We start from the raw sequence: 15,409 nt of genomic DNA, 5'->3' as shown, positions 1-15,409 counted from the left end.
ATGAACTTTACTATTTCATTCTATGACAGTAATGAAGTGGAAACACTGTCCTCAAAGCTACATATTTATATCTCTCTTAGGGGCTGGAGCATTCCTGGGAGGGGACCCAGAAATGTGTATTCCTATAGTAAACAGGGTGAGAAGGGCCAACTTGTAACTGTAGGACAATTCATATGAAAATGTCAGTCTACCACGCTGCTCTAGAAATGAGCTTCTCATTTGCACAAATATGCATGAAGAAGAAATCGTTTGGTTGTTGCTAAATTTGGAGAAAGAACCATGAAGTTTAGATTTTGAGCTGAATTGAACTACGTAGAGCGAAGGGGAGAAAGTTTTAAAGGAAGATGGCAGCCAATTTCTTTTGTTATTTAATGTTTTATTTTTTCAAGAACAGTTAACATTTACTAGGCACCTATTGGCCTCAGTCACTTGCATCTAAAGAGCAAAGCTAATTTACCCACAGCCCCTGTTCTTTTGAATGGTTAGCCTTACTTCCTAGCTCTGTTAACAACTATTCTACCATTAGCTTCAAGTTCAATTTTAATAATCTAATCCATAATTGTCTACTGCTCCCTGCCACATGAACAAAAAAGTTTGGGGGGGCATAAGGTGAGCAGTTTACATTTTCTGTGGCTATTTCAAGTAATTGGCTCCAAAGTGAAATTATTGAGTTGGCCATGGTTTATCATGTTCTGAGGGCATGAAACATGGAAGGAGATGGGCCCGTAGAAAGGGTTGGTATCCAAGAATGTGTGAAAATCCTATAACTACCTCCACTGGCCTAACATCCTGAGTCACTAGATGGTCAGAAGTATAGAGAGAGTACAAAAGGAACAGATGATGTACATTCATACTGAAAACCAAAAACAAAGTTTGTACAAGATGAACAGCAAATGAAATAGCTTCTATCCAAATAAAATCTCACACAGGTCATTTTTATACATACGTGGACACACACCCACACACTCACAGACACACGAGCAAGAATGTGTGTTTTGTCAGATAGGTCCTTGGAAATAGACATTCTTAGCAAATATGGATGACAGATCAATTGTAATTTATTTTCTTTTAACACTGTATCATCATAAAGAAAACTGGTATAAATGAAAAAATCTATTTCAAATATCTACATCTAAAATTTTAGGCAGTGAAAAAGCACTTTGTTGACAAGGAGTGTGGAATGATGGATGTTAATTGTCAGAAACTGCTGAATGCCTTGCTTAGTTGCCACAAACAAATTCACATATCAGAACGAACAATACTGCTAAATATTCCTTTTTTCCCATTTTTTTTCTGTTAAAACATACTGCGAGAAAGAAAAGAAAAACTGGAAATCCATACATCTTTCAAAAGTTTGAAATTGAAGCAATATTTAGAACCATAGATGAGGAAACGCCGCAGCATTGGTGTAATATACACAATGCGCTTTTCTTCTTTAATCTGTAATGTACATCAAATACTTTACAACAATGCATTAACAAAGGGCAAGAAACATCTTGCTGTACAGAGGAACCCCAGTGCAACTTGAAGCCTAGAATCACAACGGATGAAGAGTAAACAAAGCGTGAGAAGCCGTCCCTCTGAAGTGTGTGAACCACGTGCCTCTGTGCTTACAACCATCACCCCGACCGCCTTCTGTGCTGCCTTCAGCCACATTCAGTGGAAAGCACTTTTTAGACTCTCCAACCCGCACTAGAAAGGTGTTGTACAAGGTCAGATTGAGGATCACTTTCTATTGACTTTCAAGTTAACGTTCGATTCATTTAGCTTTCTAAAATAGCTCTTAAAGTTTCCTTACTGGTTATCCCAGCCTTCCTATGGAACAGGCTTTAACAAACTAAATTTGCAGGGGAAAAGAAAAATAGCAATGTCTGTGGTCTGCATGCACATGCACTGTTCCCGGTGCTGCCTGCCTCACACCCAGGAGTCGGGGGACGCGGGGTAGTGACTCGTTTCATAGTTCAGTTCACTGTAGGGACGGGCAGCGGAGTAGAAGTCGACGTAGTTGCCCGTGGACTTGAGTCCCAGGTGCATGTACTCGCTGGCCGGAGGGCGGTGGTGGACCTGGTCCTCGAAGAAGGACTCGTCGTAGTTTCTCGTGGAATTCGGAAATGGCTGGTAGGTCTCGTAGTCTTTTCTGCTGGGCTCCTGTGGGACTGGCTGTGCTGAAACCTGCCCAGAAAAGAAGATGCACCTGGGTTAGCGCGTTTGCCCTTGACCCGTCCTCCCCCGCCGCCGATGCGCTCAACCCTCTCTCAAAGTTAAGGCTCCAAACATCCTCCACGCGGTCACCAGTATCGAACTTCTCCTGATTGACTTTCCTTTTTCAAGTTGGTTCCTGAGTCCATACGCTATCATTCTAGGAAATCTTTTTTTTTTTTAAATTATTATTATGGTAAAGTATACATAACATAAAATGGACCATTTTAATCGTTTTGTATATAATTCAGTGGCATTAAGTACATTCGTCGCCTGTGCCACCGTCACCACTATCCATTTTCATAACTTTTTCATCATCGCAAACAAAAACTCTGTATCCATTAAGCTTAAGTCCCCATCCCACCCTCTTTTCGCAGCTTGTGGCAACTGCCATTCTATTTTCCATCTCTATGAATTTCACTAGTCTAGATACCTCATAGAAGTGGAATAATAGAATATTGGTCCTTTTGGGTCTGCCTTCTTTCACTTAACATAATGTCCTCAAGGTTTATCAATGTTGTAGCATGTGACAGAATTTCCTTCCTTTTTAAGGCTAAATAATATTCCATTGTATGGAGAGACCACATTTGTTTATCCATTTATCCACTGATGGACACTTGTATTATTTCCACCCTTTGACTATTGTGAATAACGCTGCTGTGAACATGGTGCACCAGTATCTGTTTGAGTCCCTGCTTTCAATTTTTGAGGGGTATGTACCGAGAAGTGGAATTGTTGGATCTGATGGTAATTTTATGTTTAACTTCTTGAGAAATTGCCAAAACTGCCATGACAGGTGAACCATTTAGTAGTTAACCTTTTTCAAATTAAAGAGGTATACACTAGACACTACAGAACACAAGTAATTTATATTCATCTTTCCTGCATTTTTTCCATCACATCTGGGTGCTGTAATCCCAGACAAAGAGAAAGTGAAGATGTAAAAGGTCTAATGGTCACTTGGGCATCCTCCTGCCATCTCAGAGGGCTGTGATCAATACCTCTCTGGAGGATGGAGGCTTCCCGGTAATAGGGCCATTCCATCACACCTGCCTAAGTGACCAGGTACCACAGCCTTAGAAGGATACAGAGAAGCATGTAAGAAGAAGAGGGAATATACTTCAAATACTCTATGCTCTGGAGAACAAAAACATTTCCTAACTTGGTTCAATTAAGAATTGATGGGGCTTCCCTGGTGGCGCAGTGGTTGAGAGTCCGCCTGCCGATGCAGGGGACACGGGTTCGTGCCCTGGTCCGGGAAGATCCCATATGCCGCGGAGCGGCTGGGCCTGTGAGCCATGGCTGCTGAGCCCACGCATCCGGAGCCTGTGCTCCACAATGGGAGAGGCCACAACAGTGAGAGGCCTGTGTACGGAAAAAAAAAAAAAAAAAAAAAAGAATTGATGGGACTCGAGAATAATGTGGGATTATGAAGACTTTGGTTAGGGGAGAGGGGTCTTCAGACTTGTCCAATGTCCCCCAGCCCACCTCAGTGCTCCCCGTTTCCATTCCTGTCCTCTGCAGGTTACTGTCTGATGTAGGGGGCCTTTAGGGGCTAAAGGGACCACAGGATTCTTCGGGATACGTGAAGTCTAGTTAGTTAGTTAGTTCCCTCTGCTTGGCTTTAAGGACAGTAAAACAGACAGTGTTCATAGGCTGATAATTAGCATTTATATGCCGGGGCCTAGCTATCGCCTTCCCACTGGCTCTGTGGTCCCTTGCTAAGCATCACGCTCCCAAAGTGAGGATACCCCCAAGGCATGGGGGAAGGACCATCCCCACAGTCACTGCATAATGGCATCCACAAAGTTCCTCGAGTGCAATGATTGTGCAGGAAGTCTGAGGGAACTCCTTAAAAAGCACAGTTTGATCACCTGCCAGTGGACTCGGTAATTCCCTACTAATTTAACTAAGGTTCAGCATGGAAACATCCTCTAGAAATTGGTCTTAGTTAATAGATAACGATTTGTAATTAGCACGTTGTGTGTGAATGAATGCTTCTAATGGCCTGCCCGTAATTCTTCTGTCAAGTAAGCGAAACTCCCTCTTTTATATGTAATTGATTTACACTAGTAATCGACCTACTCTTCAGAGATGTGGTGAACTTCATCACAGCTGCCATCCAGGAGGCCTCACACTTCCAGATAGTGGTGGCTGAATGAATGAGGTTTCTGTCTACCTGTGAAAGTCCTCCGAGAGTAAATGTGTGATAGTCTAAGAGCCTGGGCATGAGGGGGACATTTGGAACTTCAACATCTGCAATTAAACATTGCTAAGACCACGTGTACTTGATCACCGGGATAGGCTAAGGTACCCTTTGCTGGTCTTTGAAGAGCTGAGTGCTACGTGGAACTTCTCCACTCCATCCTGGTGCTGCTACCCAATTGTGGAGCATACAAAGGATTAGAGTTGGGAGGTTTGGAAAAATTACACCGGGAGGGAACTAGAATTTACTGGTTCTATTTCAGTGGGCACTATATTCAACATTTAACAAATTCTTCTTTGTTTACTCTTGTATTTGTATGTATGCATACATATATGGATGCATGTTTATGTCTGTGTATATCTATCCATCCATCCATTTATCCATCTATCATCTACCTATTTATCTATCTAATCTATCTCCTTCTCTCCCTCCACCCTTCCTCTCTCTCAATTTCTCCCTCCCTCCTCCCTCCTCCCTCCTTTCCTTCCTTCCTTCCTTCCTTCCTTCCTTCCCATCATCCATTTATCCATCCAATTCCCAATTTATAGATGAAGAAACTGAAGGTCAGAGAAGATAAGAAACTTGTGCAGGATGCCATGGCTCGTGGTGGGGTGAGGCTGGGATGTGAATGCACATATGGCTGACTCCAAAGTCCATGTTCTCTCCGAGACAGGAGCACAGTCTCAGTTGAGCCAAGGTGGCTCCACCTCGGGGGGTGGGCAGCCTCACTGAGTTGACTCCAGACTCTGTGATGAGAAGGGAGGCCATGGACAAAGGAAACCAAGATGAGGCCTGACGTCTCTGTGCTGGTCTCAGTAACCAGGGGAGGGGTAGTGCTAGAGCTTGGGAGGTCTTCAGGGGAAGCTACTTACGAGGCTCGTGGCCCTCCTCCACGGTGGCTACTTCTTTCTTTTTTTTTCTTTTCTGGCACAGCCTGTTTCAAATTTCTTACTGCTGCTATGTTCTCTCTGGCTGGTGGACATTTTTGGGTTGAGCACAAGCTTCTTTTAGTCTCATATCAGGAGTTACCTTCTTCAGTTCGTTTGTATTGTTCAAAAGGTCCCATATCAACCCCTTCTCAGGTTGAGTTCTGCAGTTCAGAGAATTTGTGTGAACGAGCCACCCAGAACAGCTGATGGTGGCACAGCTGTGTTTGAAGGGATTAAATTTGCTCCCCGACCCAGTGGCATGGATGTCGGCTGGTAAGATGCATTCACCGCAGAGGTATGTTGGCTGTATTTTGTCATTTACTTTAAGAGACAATCTGACAGTGTTCAAGATTAGGCAGGTGAAATGCTCCCCAATACCAGCCTCCCCCATAGAGGAGCTAAAATAAATGCATTTTTTTTAACATCACACAGTGTGGACAAGCCAGACTTCTGTAAAGGAGGTGGAATGGTGCTCCTATCCCACAGTGGTGTATTCTGAATCTGAGTCTCTTGTGGTCCAGAGGAGCCCTGGCACATCCGAGAAGCCTAAGGCTGTTGTCTTCTCCAGTTAAGGCAGCGTCCTCTCTGGGAAGGGCAGGTGCCACCAGCTGGCTCACGTGGCCATCACTGGGGTCCACACTCTCAGCGCTCCATCCTGTGGCTTCTGCTCCCACAAAGTCATCCTTGCTGAAAGCTTTCCTCAGCAGCAGAATGTTTAGTGTAAATTACGAAGGACAGTGCTCCTTCTCACCTCCCACCCCTGTAGCACGCTGATGGAAGACTTCTTTGTATTCCTCACTGACTTCGCCCACAAATTGAACATAATCCTAACACAAGGGAAATAGCCGCCCACTACAGACCTTCAAAGCCTACTGCGCAGTGAAAGCTGAAGACTCAGGGTGTTATTATTATACAATGAATGAGGCCATGGTGAAGATCAGTGCTTCCCAAAGTGTGGTCCCAAGACCAGGAGCATCAGCAACGCCTGGGAACTCGTTAGGGGTACAAATTATTGGGCTCCATCCCAGACCTACTGAATCAGAACATCTGGGGTTGGGGCCCAGTAATCTGTGTTTAACAGTCTTCGAGGGGATCCTGACTCACCCTCAAATTTGAGAACCAGTGGTATACAGGAGGGCACATGGGACAAGCGGATGGAAGAACCAGGCTGCAGTCTTTGCCTCTTCCTGGCTTCTTCCGGTGACTGGGGGTGAACACTTACCCTCCTTGATCCCAATTTCCTCAGCTCTGGGGATAATTTTACTTGTCTGCCCACCTGGCAGCCAGACTGAGGAACTCAAGATGTCATTTTTATTGTTGTCAGTAATAATTTGAAAACCAGTCAGCAAAACACCAAAACCCTTTGTTTCTAGTTTATGAAAGAAAATCCTATTGCCAGCGGGATATGGTTAAATAGACTATTTTTCTTTATAAGTATGGGACGGACTGGTAGAAGCTCAGCAGGGTTTTTGAAGGATTTGAGCACTTAACTCTTAAAATAATATCTGTGACCCTAAACATAAAACCAAGGATCACAAATCTTATTTCACACTAATGGTTGTTTCTTCTAGGAGTCCTTATGCTCGGAATTCACTGATTCGAAACTGGAGTGGCAGGTAGTCACGTGGGGGTGTGCCACAGCTGCGAAGCTGCCTGGCTGCTGCTCTGCTGAGTCAGGGGAAGCCCGCCTCCCAGCTCCGGCCCCGGCCCCTCCCTTACTTGGCCACGCATCCAGGGCTGTTGCATTATTTTCAGATCTCATTGTCTTTTGCCTCATCCCAGAGATCCCCCTGAAACTAGTTTCCCTCGGTGAATCACTTCTTCTCTAAGATGAATCCCTGTCCAGACTCCTCTGCAAAGCTCATGAGGCCCAGCTTTGACACCGAAACTGAATGGACCCCAGCACATCCCTCCCAGTTAAATTTTTCAAGCTGGCCATTTACTAGCTATGAGGTTGTGAAGTGGCTTTTAGCCCAGAAATGTTCCAAAAACAAAAGCCATCTGTGATAACCAACCATGCTCACATGGGCAGAAAATCCACATCATGGATGCTGTTTACAAGGTCATCTCCAGAAGCACCCATCTGGAAGAGGAGCAAATGGCCAACTTTTTTGAATGGTTAGGATGGTCTTCCTTTACCGAATTCCCAAGAGGGAAGGCTGTAAGTAAAGTCAAAGTGTATTCTGATAACAGAGTCCAAAACAAGTAAAAGCTTTATTATTTTCTCAAGTCACTGGAGTGTCATAATGATTTTCTTGGAAATTTTTTTTTAGATAAAAAACAACTCTCTTTGGTGGACATTTCAAAAATGTTGCTTGATATTAGAATGGAGTTAACAGTCCAGTTGCCGCCTTCCCTCGGCTGGACCAGCTCAGGGAATAATGATGGCACTGAGCTACAGCCACAGGACCCAGCTCTGCTGGGGGCTGGCCTGCAACATCTCCCCTGTGCTGACAAGTGGCTCAGAGCTTGCTCTCCATCCAGACTGAGTTTCAGTACCTCCACCTGAGACACCGTGGCCTTGATGTTTCACACCGAGGTTGAGTCGAGTTCATTCTAGGGCCTCCTGGACAAAAGGCTGCATACAATAGGCTGTGCTCACTCTCTCGGGGCAGGGATGCCATCTTAGTGCATTAATTCCAGTTTTCTTAAATGCTCAGAATAGGCTTGGGTGAAAAGAGTGTGCCTCTCAGAGCCCTTGTGGACTGTCCTCTAAATCTAGATTGCAAGCAGTCTGTTGGAATGTACTGCAGCCACACTGTGCGATGCCAAGGACCCCTGGGCCACACCAGGGTGTTTCTACATTGCCAACAATAGTGGGATTCCCTGGAGATAAAGGCTGATGTAGAACAGGCTGATTCTGGTGATGAGCTTCTCTTGACCTATAGAAGCTGAAGACTGATCTTATGCTCTTGGATGCAAAACCAGGGTCTTATCACAACCTGACAAATATCTTTAAGAGCTGGAGACCACTGACTCACTGTACCTGATATTTGCTGAAAAAAAAAAGCATTGATTTCCATAAATAGAGTTGGCATCTCCATTTTCCTTTATGTTTGGGTAGGCATGTTGATCTGCAAATAGTTGGGGGTCACCCCTGGTGACCTCTTGTCTAGAGCTCATGCCCCTCTTCATTTATTCACTGACTTCTTTGCTTTTAGCAAAGACCAGAACTGTGTCCTCTTCCTTCTTCCCTTAGAAATGGCCTTGCACCAGACAGTCTACCTGCTGGAAGGGAGTCCCTTTCCTCTTCAAAGATGCTGCTGGGCTGGGTGGTGAGAACTGATCAAAAACACACATTTCCCTTCCATGTTTACTTTCATCTGGTTACTGTGATCAAGCAAACAGCTTTCAGGTTTATCTTTTCAGTACTATTTTCATGACACATGGCAGGAATCTAGAGCATCAGCAGAAGCCAGTTCTGGAAACGATTACCAGTAGCCAAGGGTTATAAAGAATGTCAGTCTTTCTGTGATGACCACCACGGGGAAGGAAAAGTATGAGGTGATTCATCAATAAAGGAGCAGAGGCGGTGCCTTCTTGCTTTTATAGTTCCCCTTAGAACCAGAGAGAAAACGAGACTTCAACGAATATTTGCTAAATAAAACACACGCAAAAACACAGATGGATTCTTTAAGTATCTAACAGCCAGGGTTCCTCAAATTTCAACATCCACACGAATCACCTAGACACCTTGATAAAATGCAACTCTGATGCAGAAGACCTTGAACGAGTTAGGGTTAGGGTTAGGGGCCAGAGAAGCATCTCTTCTGTGTTTCTAACAACCTCCCAGGTGATGCTGTTGTTGCTGGATCCCCCACTAGCCTGAGCGGCGAGGCATAACACCATGCCTTCTATTCAGTTGTTTACATTGAACTTGATGTGTCTATTTTACTGGTAACTGTCATGTATAATGAATGCTTTCTTCCGAATAAGAATTGGCTGGGTTACAGGAGCTACTTAATCCATGTCTAGTAATTAGACAATTTGTCTAGTAACCAGCATCTTACACTTGCCATAACTAAGACCTGATGCAGCCAAAAAAACCAAAGATTACTTTCAAATCTGAGGCTGTTCTGATGACTGCCACCACCCACGTGTATGTTGTGTCCCACGTGAGCAGAGAGCAGCGGGGACCATTATTTTCTTTTTCCATTTTTTATGCATGTTAAATAGAAACTAACTTATTTTTTACACTTCCAAGATATTTCACAGGAGTCGAAGGGAGAAACGAACACCAACGTGCTACCTCTCTTTTACCTGGTTATGTTTGATGTCTTCAGCGGGCGCACCATATGAATTCCTATACAAAGTTGAAATTCCAGTACTTTGAGCTGAAAGCAAAAGAGAAACAAAGGTATTAGCACAGAACGCCTGACTTCAAATGAGGAATGGTGGTTATCGAGGCCAGTTTTGCCCTGACAAAGCTTGGTGTCTCATGGATCATTCCAGATGGAAGAAATGCGTTAGCCCTGAACACTTCATTTTACATACAATTAAGAAAGAAGAAGAGTTATTCTATAAAATCCCCGTTGCACGTCAGCCTCTTGCAATAACATTCAGCTTGCAGACAGGGTCAAGGCAGGTGCATCAAACAGATGGTCATCTTGCCAGTTCTATGGCCTTGTTTTCTGGTGAAAACTGGCAGATAATAAAAGCGTGTCACCTGCACTGAAGCATGCAGGAATCTGGATAGGCCGCTTAGTTTTTAGCTGGGGAATGACAAGAATGAAATTTCTAATTTGAGCTCACAGACGTGCTTGATCATCTCTGAGACAGTTCATTTCTCAACGGCCTGAAGGATGGGTGGGAAGCACCACCCGCCTTTGCCCTGCACATCTGGGCAGCTGCAGCTTCGGAGTCCTGTTCAACACAGAGACGGAAGACTCCCACCCTGTCTTGTGACCAGCCTGTGTTCTAGACAAAAGGAAGAAAGGTCTCCTCTGGTTGCCAGCAGCTTCCAAAGTCCTGGGCAAGATGCCCACTTGCCTGCCTCCTCACCTGGGGCCCTTGAGGCTGCTGTCACAGGCCTAGAGGAAGGGCCCAGGGCAAGACTCCCCTCATAGCTGTTAAAAGGTCCTGGTTTAAGAAAGCTCTGGAGAACATTGTCTGTCGAGTGTCAGCAGGTATCTAAAACACTCTAGATATCAAGAAAAAATTATCTTTTGCTTCCAGTATCTATGGGATCATGAAATAGGATGACACACCATCTATTCTCTCAGAGATACAGGCCACCAAGTCAGTATGATCTATCATTCCACCCATGTTTATTACTAAAAGCACATAATAGCGGTGCAATAAAACTCCTCTTGGGAAATTCTGCTTAGAATGTGAGAGCTGAGAGCCCACTTCCCATTTTAAAGACCACTTTGATAGACTCTCTGGTTGAACGCCCATCACTCCTGTCTCTGCATCACTGCGGAAACCGCCATCCCTCGCCTGGACCACCGCTACAGCATCTTTCTCAATGGCCCGGCTTCCACTCTGCCCAGCCTGCTCCTCCATCCACCCTGTTCCCATCACCTGAGCAATCATCCTGTTAGACAGACCGGATTATGTCACTCAGTTCCCTGCCCGCTGTGATTATGGTAAAAGCTGAGCTCCCATTATGGTCTTCGAGGCTCTGTGTGATCTGGTTCCGGCCTGACTTCCTGCAGAATGTCCTGCTCTTCTTCCCACAGTTCAGGGAGCTGTGCTGGCCCTCCTTCCTGGCTTGAGCATCCAAATTTATTTTGCATCAGGGATGTTGGACTTCCTGATGCTTCTCCCTGGAACTTGCTTGCCCCAGACTCTGGACTATCTCTCCTTGTTGATATTCGGGTTTCAGCTCAAACGTCTCCTCCTTAACCATGTTAGTTAAAGTTACCCTGACCACCTGGGGCCCTCTATCTCATTACCCCATTTATTTCCACCATCACACTCAATGCCAAGTGCTATTACCTTGTTAGTGTGTTTGTTTCACGTTTACCTTGTGTATTACCTCCCTTCACCTAGGAGATGAGAAGCTCCATGAGGACAGAGATCTGTCTGTCCCGCCACCTTTGTAGGCTGCCCCAGCATCTGGGACAGTGCCTGGCCTTGAGGGATGCTCACAGAGTGAGTGCTTTTTTTGCTGAGTGAATGAATGAATGAATGACTAAACCTTAGAAAAATCTGCCTTCAGAGCTATAACCTGCTGATGGAAAATGTTACTCCAAGGATAAGGTGAAATTTTTTTTCTATTACTCAGAATAAAATGCATTTTTTTTGGTAGAATGTGCATTTTTATAGCCTTGGCCTCCCTCCCTGTTGTGCTTGTGGCTTCCGAGCTGAAGATGTTTCTACTGGAAGTTCTTTCCTCCTGCTCTTTGGCGCACTTCACCTGTTTAAAGGAGGCTGTGTAGCTGAGATTGAACTTGTGGTCTTTCTGGATACATGAAGCACATGTCTTCACAGGTGCTCTGCCATGTATGTGTCTGAGCAAAGAGTCAACTCGCAGGGAAATGCCTTTCTTTTTTTTTTTTTTAATAGGCCCCAATTTCCAACGATATCAATAGACTGAAGATTAGAGCAGCTTTAAAAGGCATAAGAGAGATACTGGCAGAAACAGAATCGACCACTGGATGTTAAGGGATTTGGGAAGCTCAGGTGGGAGGGCAAAATCCCCTGGTGAATTTTAAAGTCAGGCTGTGTAGCTGCTGGGATCACACAGCCCTCCTCTGATGTGTGCTTTTAAGCACGTAATGCTCCTAGGGAATCATGGCCACGAGAAATAGCTATAACAGTGCTGCATGCCTGAATGAACAGCTGCCTTTGGCTTTCTGAGGGCTCCTCAGAGGCAGAGAAACACTAAGGAGAGAAGACACTTTAAGAGACGTCTAAGCTAGGAATTGAATACAGAGAAGGCTGGTGGAGGGGAAGCCTGGAATATAAACCCAGATGGATCTGCATTTCTGAGAGTTCAGGAGAGGAGATGATGACCCAGGCAAGGAACTGCTTTTCCCTTTAAAGCTTTTGCATGTTGCGTTTTGAGGGTGACGTTTCCCATGGTTTTCCCACAGCAAAGGGAATGTTTCCTGTGGGGGAAATGATATAAGACATCGCCTGATAACTTAGAAACAAGGAAGACAGCCGTTTTTCAGATGTTTTTTCAATACACTGAACTTTAAATGCCCCCTGGATTTATTGGTGAATGAGAAAAAGTACTGCTTGGGATATGGAGGTCCCAAGAAATCTGATCTGCCAGTAAACGCTGGAATGATGGACATCTGCTAAAGGGAAGCAGAACAGAGGTTGGCAATTCATCACTTCCATCCCTACATGAAATGTTGATTTCCACCCGGCTTGGCTGGGGAGCTACTCATACCATTGTAGACGGGGGCAAACACACCCACCAATCTCACCACCAACATTGCCCCCACCTCCTCCATCACCATCAACATCACTGTGATGCTAACAACTAACTTTTACCCAGTACTTGTTGGCTTAAAGGGAATCTTCTTGTATAAACATATTATTCAATAATGACCTCGTGTTCTTCTAGGCTTGCTACATGATTGATAGTGTAGTTTTGAATTGCATTTTTAAGTAAGTTAGAGCAAAGCGTTTAAGCCTCTAAATAAGTTTGAAAAGTTACGTATATCTCAATGCTGCAGTTGTCAAGATCCCTGCCATTTTCTAGGAAGATTAAACATCTAGAAACATATTAGATTTTATTTTTTATTGTCTGACGTGTGCAGAGCAGGATCATGTACCACTGGAACTATTTCAACACAAACACACCACAATGAAAAACATTTTGAATGATTCTACCGGCCAAGAGAGTTAAAGAGAGAAGATCAACTTAAATAATAACAGTGCAGTCGATTTCACAGTTATTCTTGTAATTATAGTCTCACTTTGTTATCCCTGCCTGCTGGTGGTGTGGCTACCTAGGGCGATGATAATCGAAAAACAAAGGGGTCAGGTGAATTTCGTGTCACCACTGCTCTGGAGTAATCAGTACAAATTAGATTCTCCACTGAATATCTCGACTCTCGGGACTTGGCATTCAGATTCATGAGCTTCTTTGTTCATGCTCATCTACAACAGGGGACAACACTTATGGGGAAAAAAGAACCAGAGAACGAGAATCAGAAGGTATGTCCTATGTTGGACTTCCCTGGTGGTTCAATGCTTAAGACTCTGCACTTCCAGTGCAGGGGGTACGGGTTCAATCCCTGGTCGGGGAACCAAGCTCCCACATGCTGCAGGGCACAGCCAAAAAAAAAGAAGATATGTCCTACGCCATGCGTTCAGTTCTCCATTCAGGGGACGTTTCAGGCGTGAGGGTGAGGCGCTCCCTGGTGGAGTGTGTACGTGGAGGCAGAGTGCTGAGCTGGGCTGGGTACCACGAGCATCTCTTTATGAGGCTTTCCTTTCTGCAGACAGGGAGAGTTACCATGGAAACCACGGCCTCTGGGGTAAATACAGTTACCACAAGAAAAATTTATCTTATACGTCCTGGGTCCAAAAGACATATCAATAAATCATCTAATTTATCTATTCTGTTTCCCTGCAGGTCTACACCTAAATAATATCAGGGAGACTTACCACACGCTTTTAAGATTCTTCTGAATAAGAGGGTCTCAGTGTCTGTTTAGGATTGCACCCTTGTACTGCAGTTTTATGAATGCCCTAATCTGACCCTGTTCTGTTGAAGTCCCTATGGTCTGTTTTCAGGAGGGGCCCATCTCCACACCCCTGTGGCAAAGAAGGGTGCAGAATCGCTGGTTAGACATCCTGATGGTGGTGGCAGCTCTGCTTTCAAGGCATAACCCCCACCGCCCTGCCCCCCATCAAGAACGCCAAATCATGCTCCTGGACGAGGAGCAAACCGGGGCAGGAGGGAGGTGTGGGGGGAGCCTGGAGGGGACGATGAGTGTGGACATCAAGCCCCACCCCAAGGAGAGTGGTACAGAGTAAGAGGAGAGTTGAGTCAAGGCTGGCCACGAGGCAGGCTGGCCCGGGCGTCCTGGGGGACAATGGCACCAATTTTGGCCTCCACAGAGTCCCCACTGATAAGCCAATGGGTGCGATTGGGGGAGTGAAGGACCAAGGGCATGAAAGGTCAATGACTCCCTAGGGAAACTGAGGCCAGTGGTTCTGGTGAATCTTCCTGGGAGTTTGTCATGGCCAGAGAGTGGTTTCATGTCAGGAGGGGAAAACGCCCACAGCAGTTCTTTGGGTTTCCCTGAAATGGTCTCTTCCTCTGCTTCTCTCCCGTCCCCTCCCCTTCCCTCCCTTCCTTTTCTTATCCTCTTTCTCTTCCCAATGCTCATGGGCAAAGCTTGGCCCACCATCTTGGGTTATGCCAATGAAGAAGAAATCTATGGTGACCTCGTCCTCTAATTTGAGAAAATATCATGAACTGGGCAAGTGAGAAGGAAAGGGGTAGGGAAAGAAAGACAGAGGAAAAAATTTGCGCAGAGAGCATTTTCTCTTAGCTATTCCAGGAATAATATGCTCTGTTTTTTTACCTCCAGCTTCATCTCCTCATGGCCAATCCCCGGGAATCTTCGCTATCAAGCTCTCAAGTCCTGCCGAGCTGCCAAGCACAGCTGAAGCCTGATGTCCCAGCCCTCTGCCCTGTCCCAGGTCCTGTCACGAACCCTGCAGAGGAACCATGCACAGCCAAGCTCACCTGTCATGGTGTCTTTCCTGGAAGTGTGTTCTCCTTTAGTTCCGTGGTAAGTGGCGTTGCTGCCAGTGGACTCATAGTCTGTTTTTCTTTCTTTGAGGCTGATCATTTCCCGAGGTGAAGCTGGGGCACTTGCTGCATAAAGAAAGCGGAAGGATGACTTTCTGTGTCCCATTCCACAGCACGTATAGCTTTTCACACAAACAGGTAAAGTCATAAATGCACCTGGCTCAACACAGGTCAGTATGTGTACGTGGACCTGTCGATTTTTATTTTTGTTCTTTTGGTTCTTGTCTTCCCCCCTTCCCTTACTCCATGTCACTTGGTGCTTTAGAGTTAAGGGGACACACAACTCAGAGGCAGGGAATTAAGGACTATATCCTGGGAGCATCTTCCCTACAGAGACATCCTCGTGGG

The 15,409-nt window shown here is 45.3% G+C and overlaps 1 protein-coding gene across 4 annotated transcripts in view; it reads right to left on the bottom strand.

The window, feature by feature from the left end:
* Positions 1-1,914: 1,914 nt before the first annotated feature.
* The window catches only part of CTNND2 (catenin delta 2), a gene marked incomplete at both ends in the record, with an annotated part of 950,049 nt that continues 936,554 nt past the window's right edge, over positions 1,915-15,409 (bottom strand). For all 4 annotated transcript variants that reach the window (XM_079701889.1, XM_079701890.1, XM_079701891.1 and 1 more), the window contains 3 exons: positions 1,915-2,172; positions 9,595-9,668; positions 14,996-15,127. In XM_079701889.1, the coding sequence (XP_079558015.1) occupies positions 1,915-2,172; positions 9,595-9,668; positions 14,996-15,127 (464 nt within the window). The remainder of the gene's footprint in view (positions 2,173-9,594; positions 9,669-14,995; positions 15,128-15,409) is intronic.

The sequence above is a fragment of the Hyperoodon ampullatus genome, assembly GCF_949752795.1.
Source record: "Hyperoodon ampullatus genome assembly, chromosome: 4".
NCBI classification, from domain to species: domain Eukaryota; kingdom Metazoa; phylum Chordata; class Mammalia; order Artiodactyla; family Ziphiidae; genus Hyperoodon; species Hyperoodon ampullatus.
Note: the sequence above shows the minus strand (reverse complement) of the source record. Positions and strands in the feature narration are given on the sequence as shown.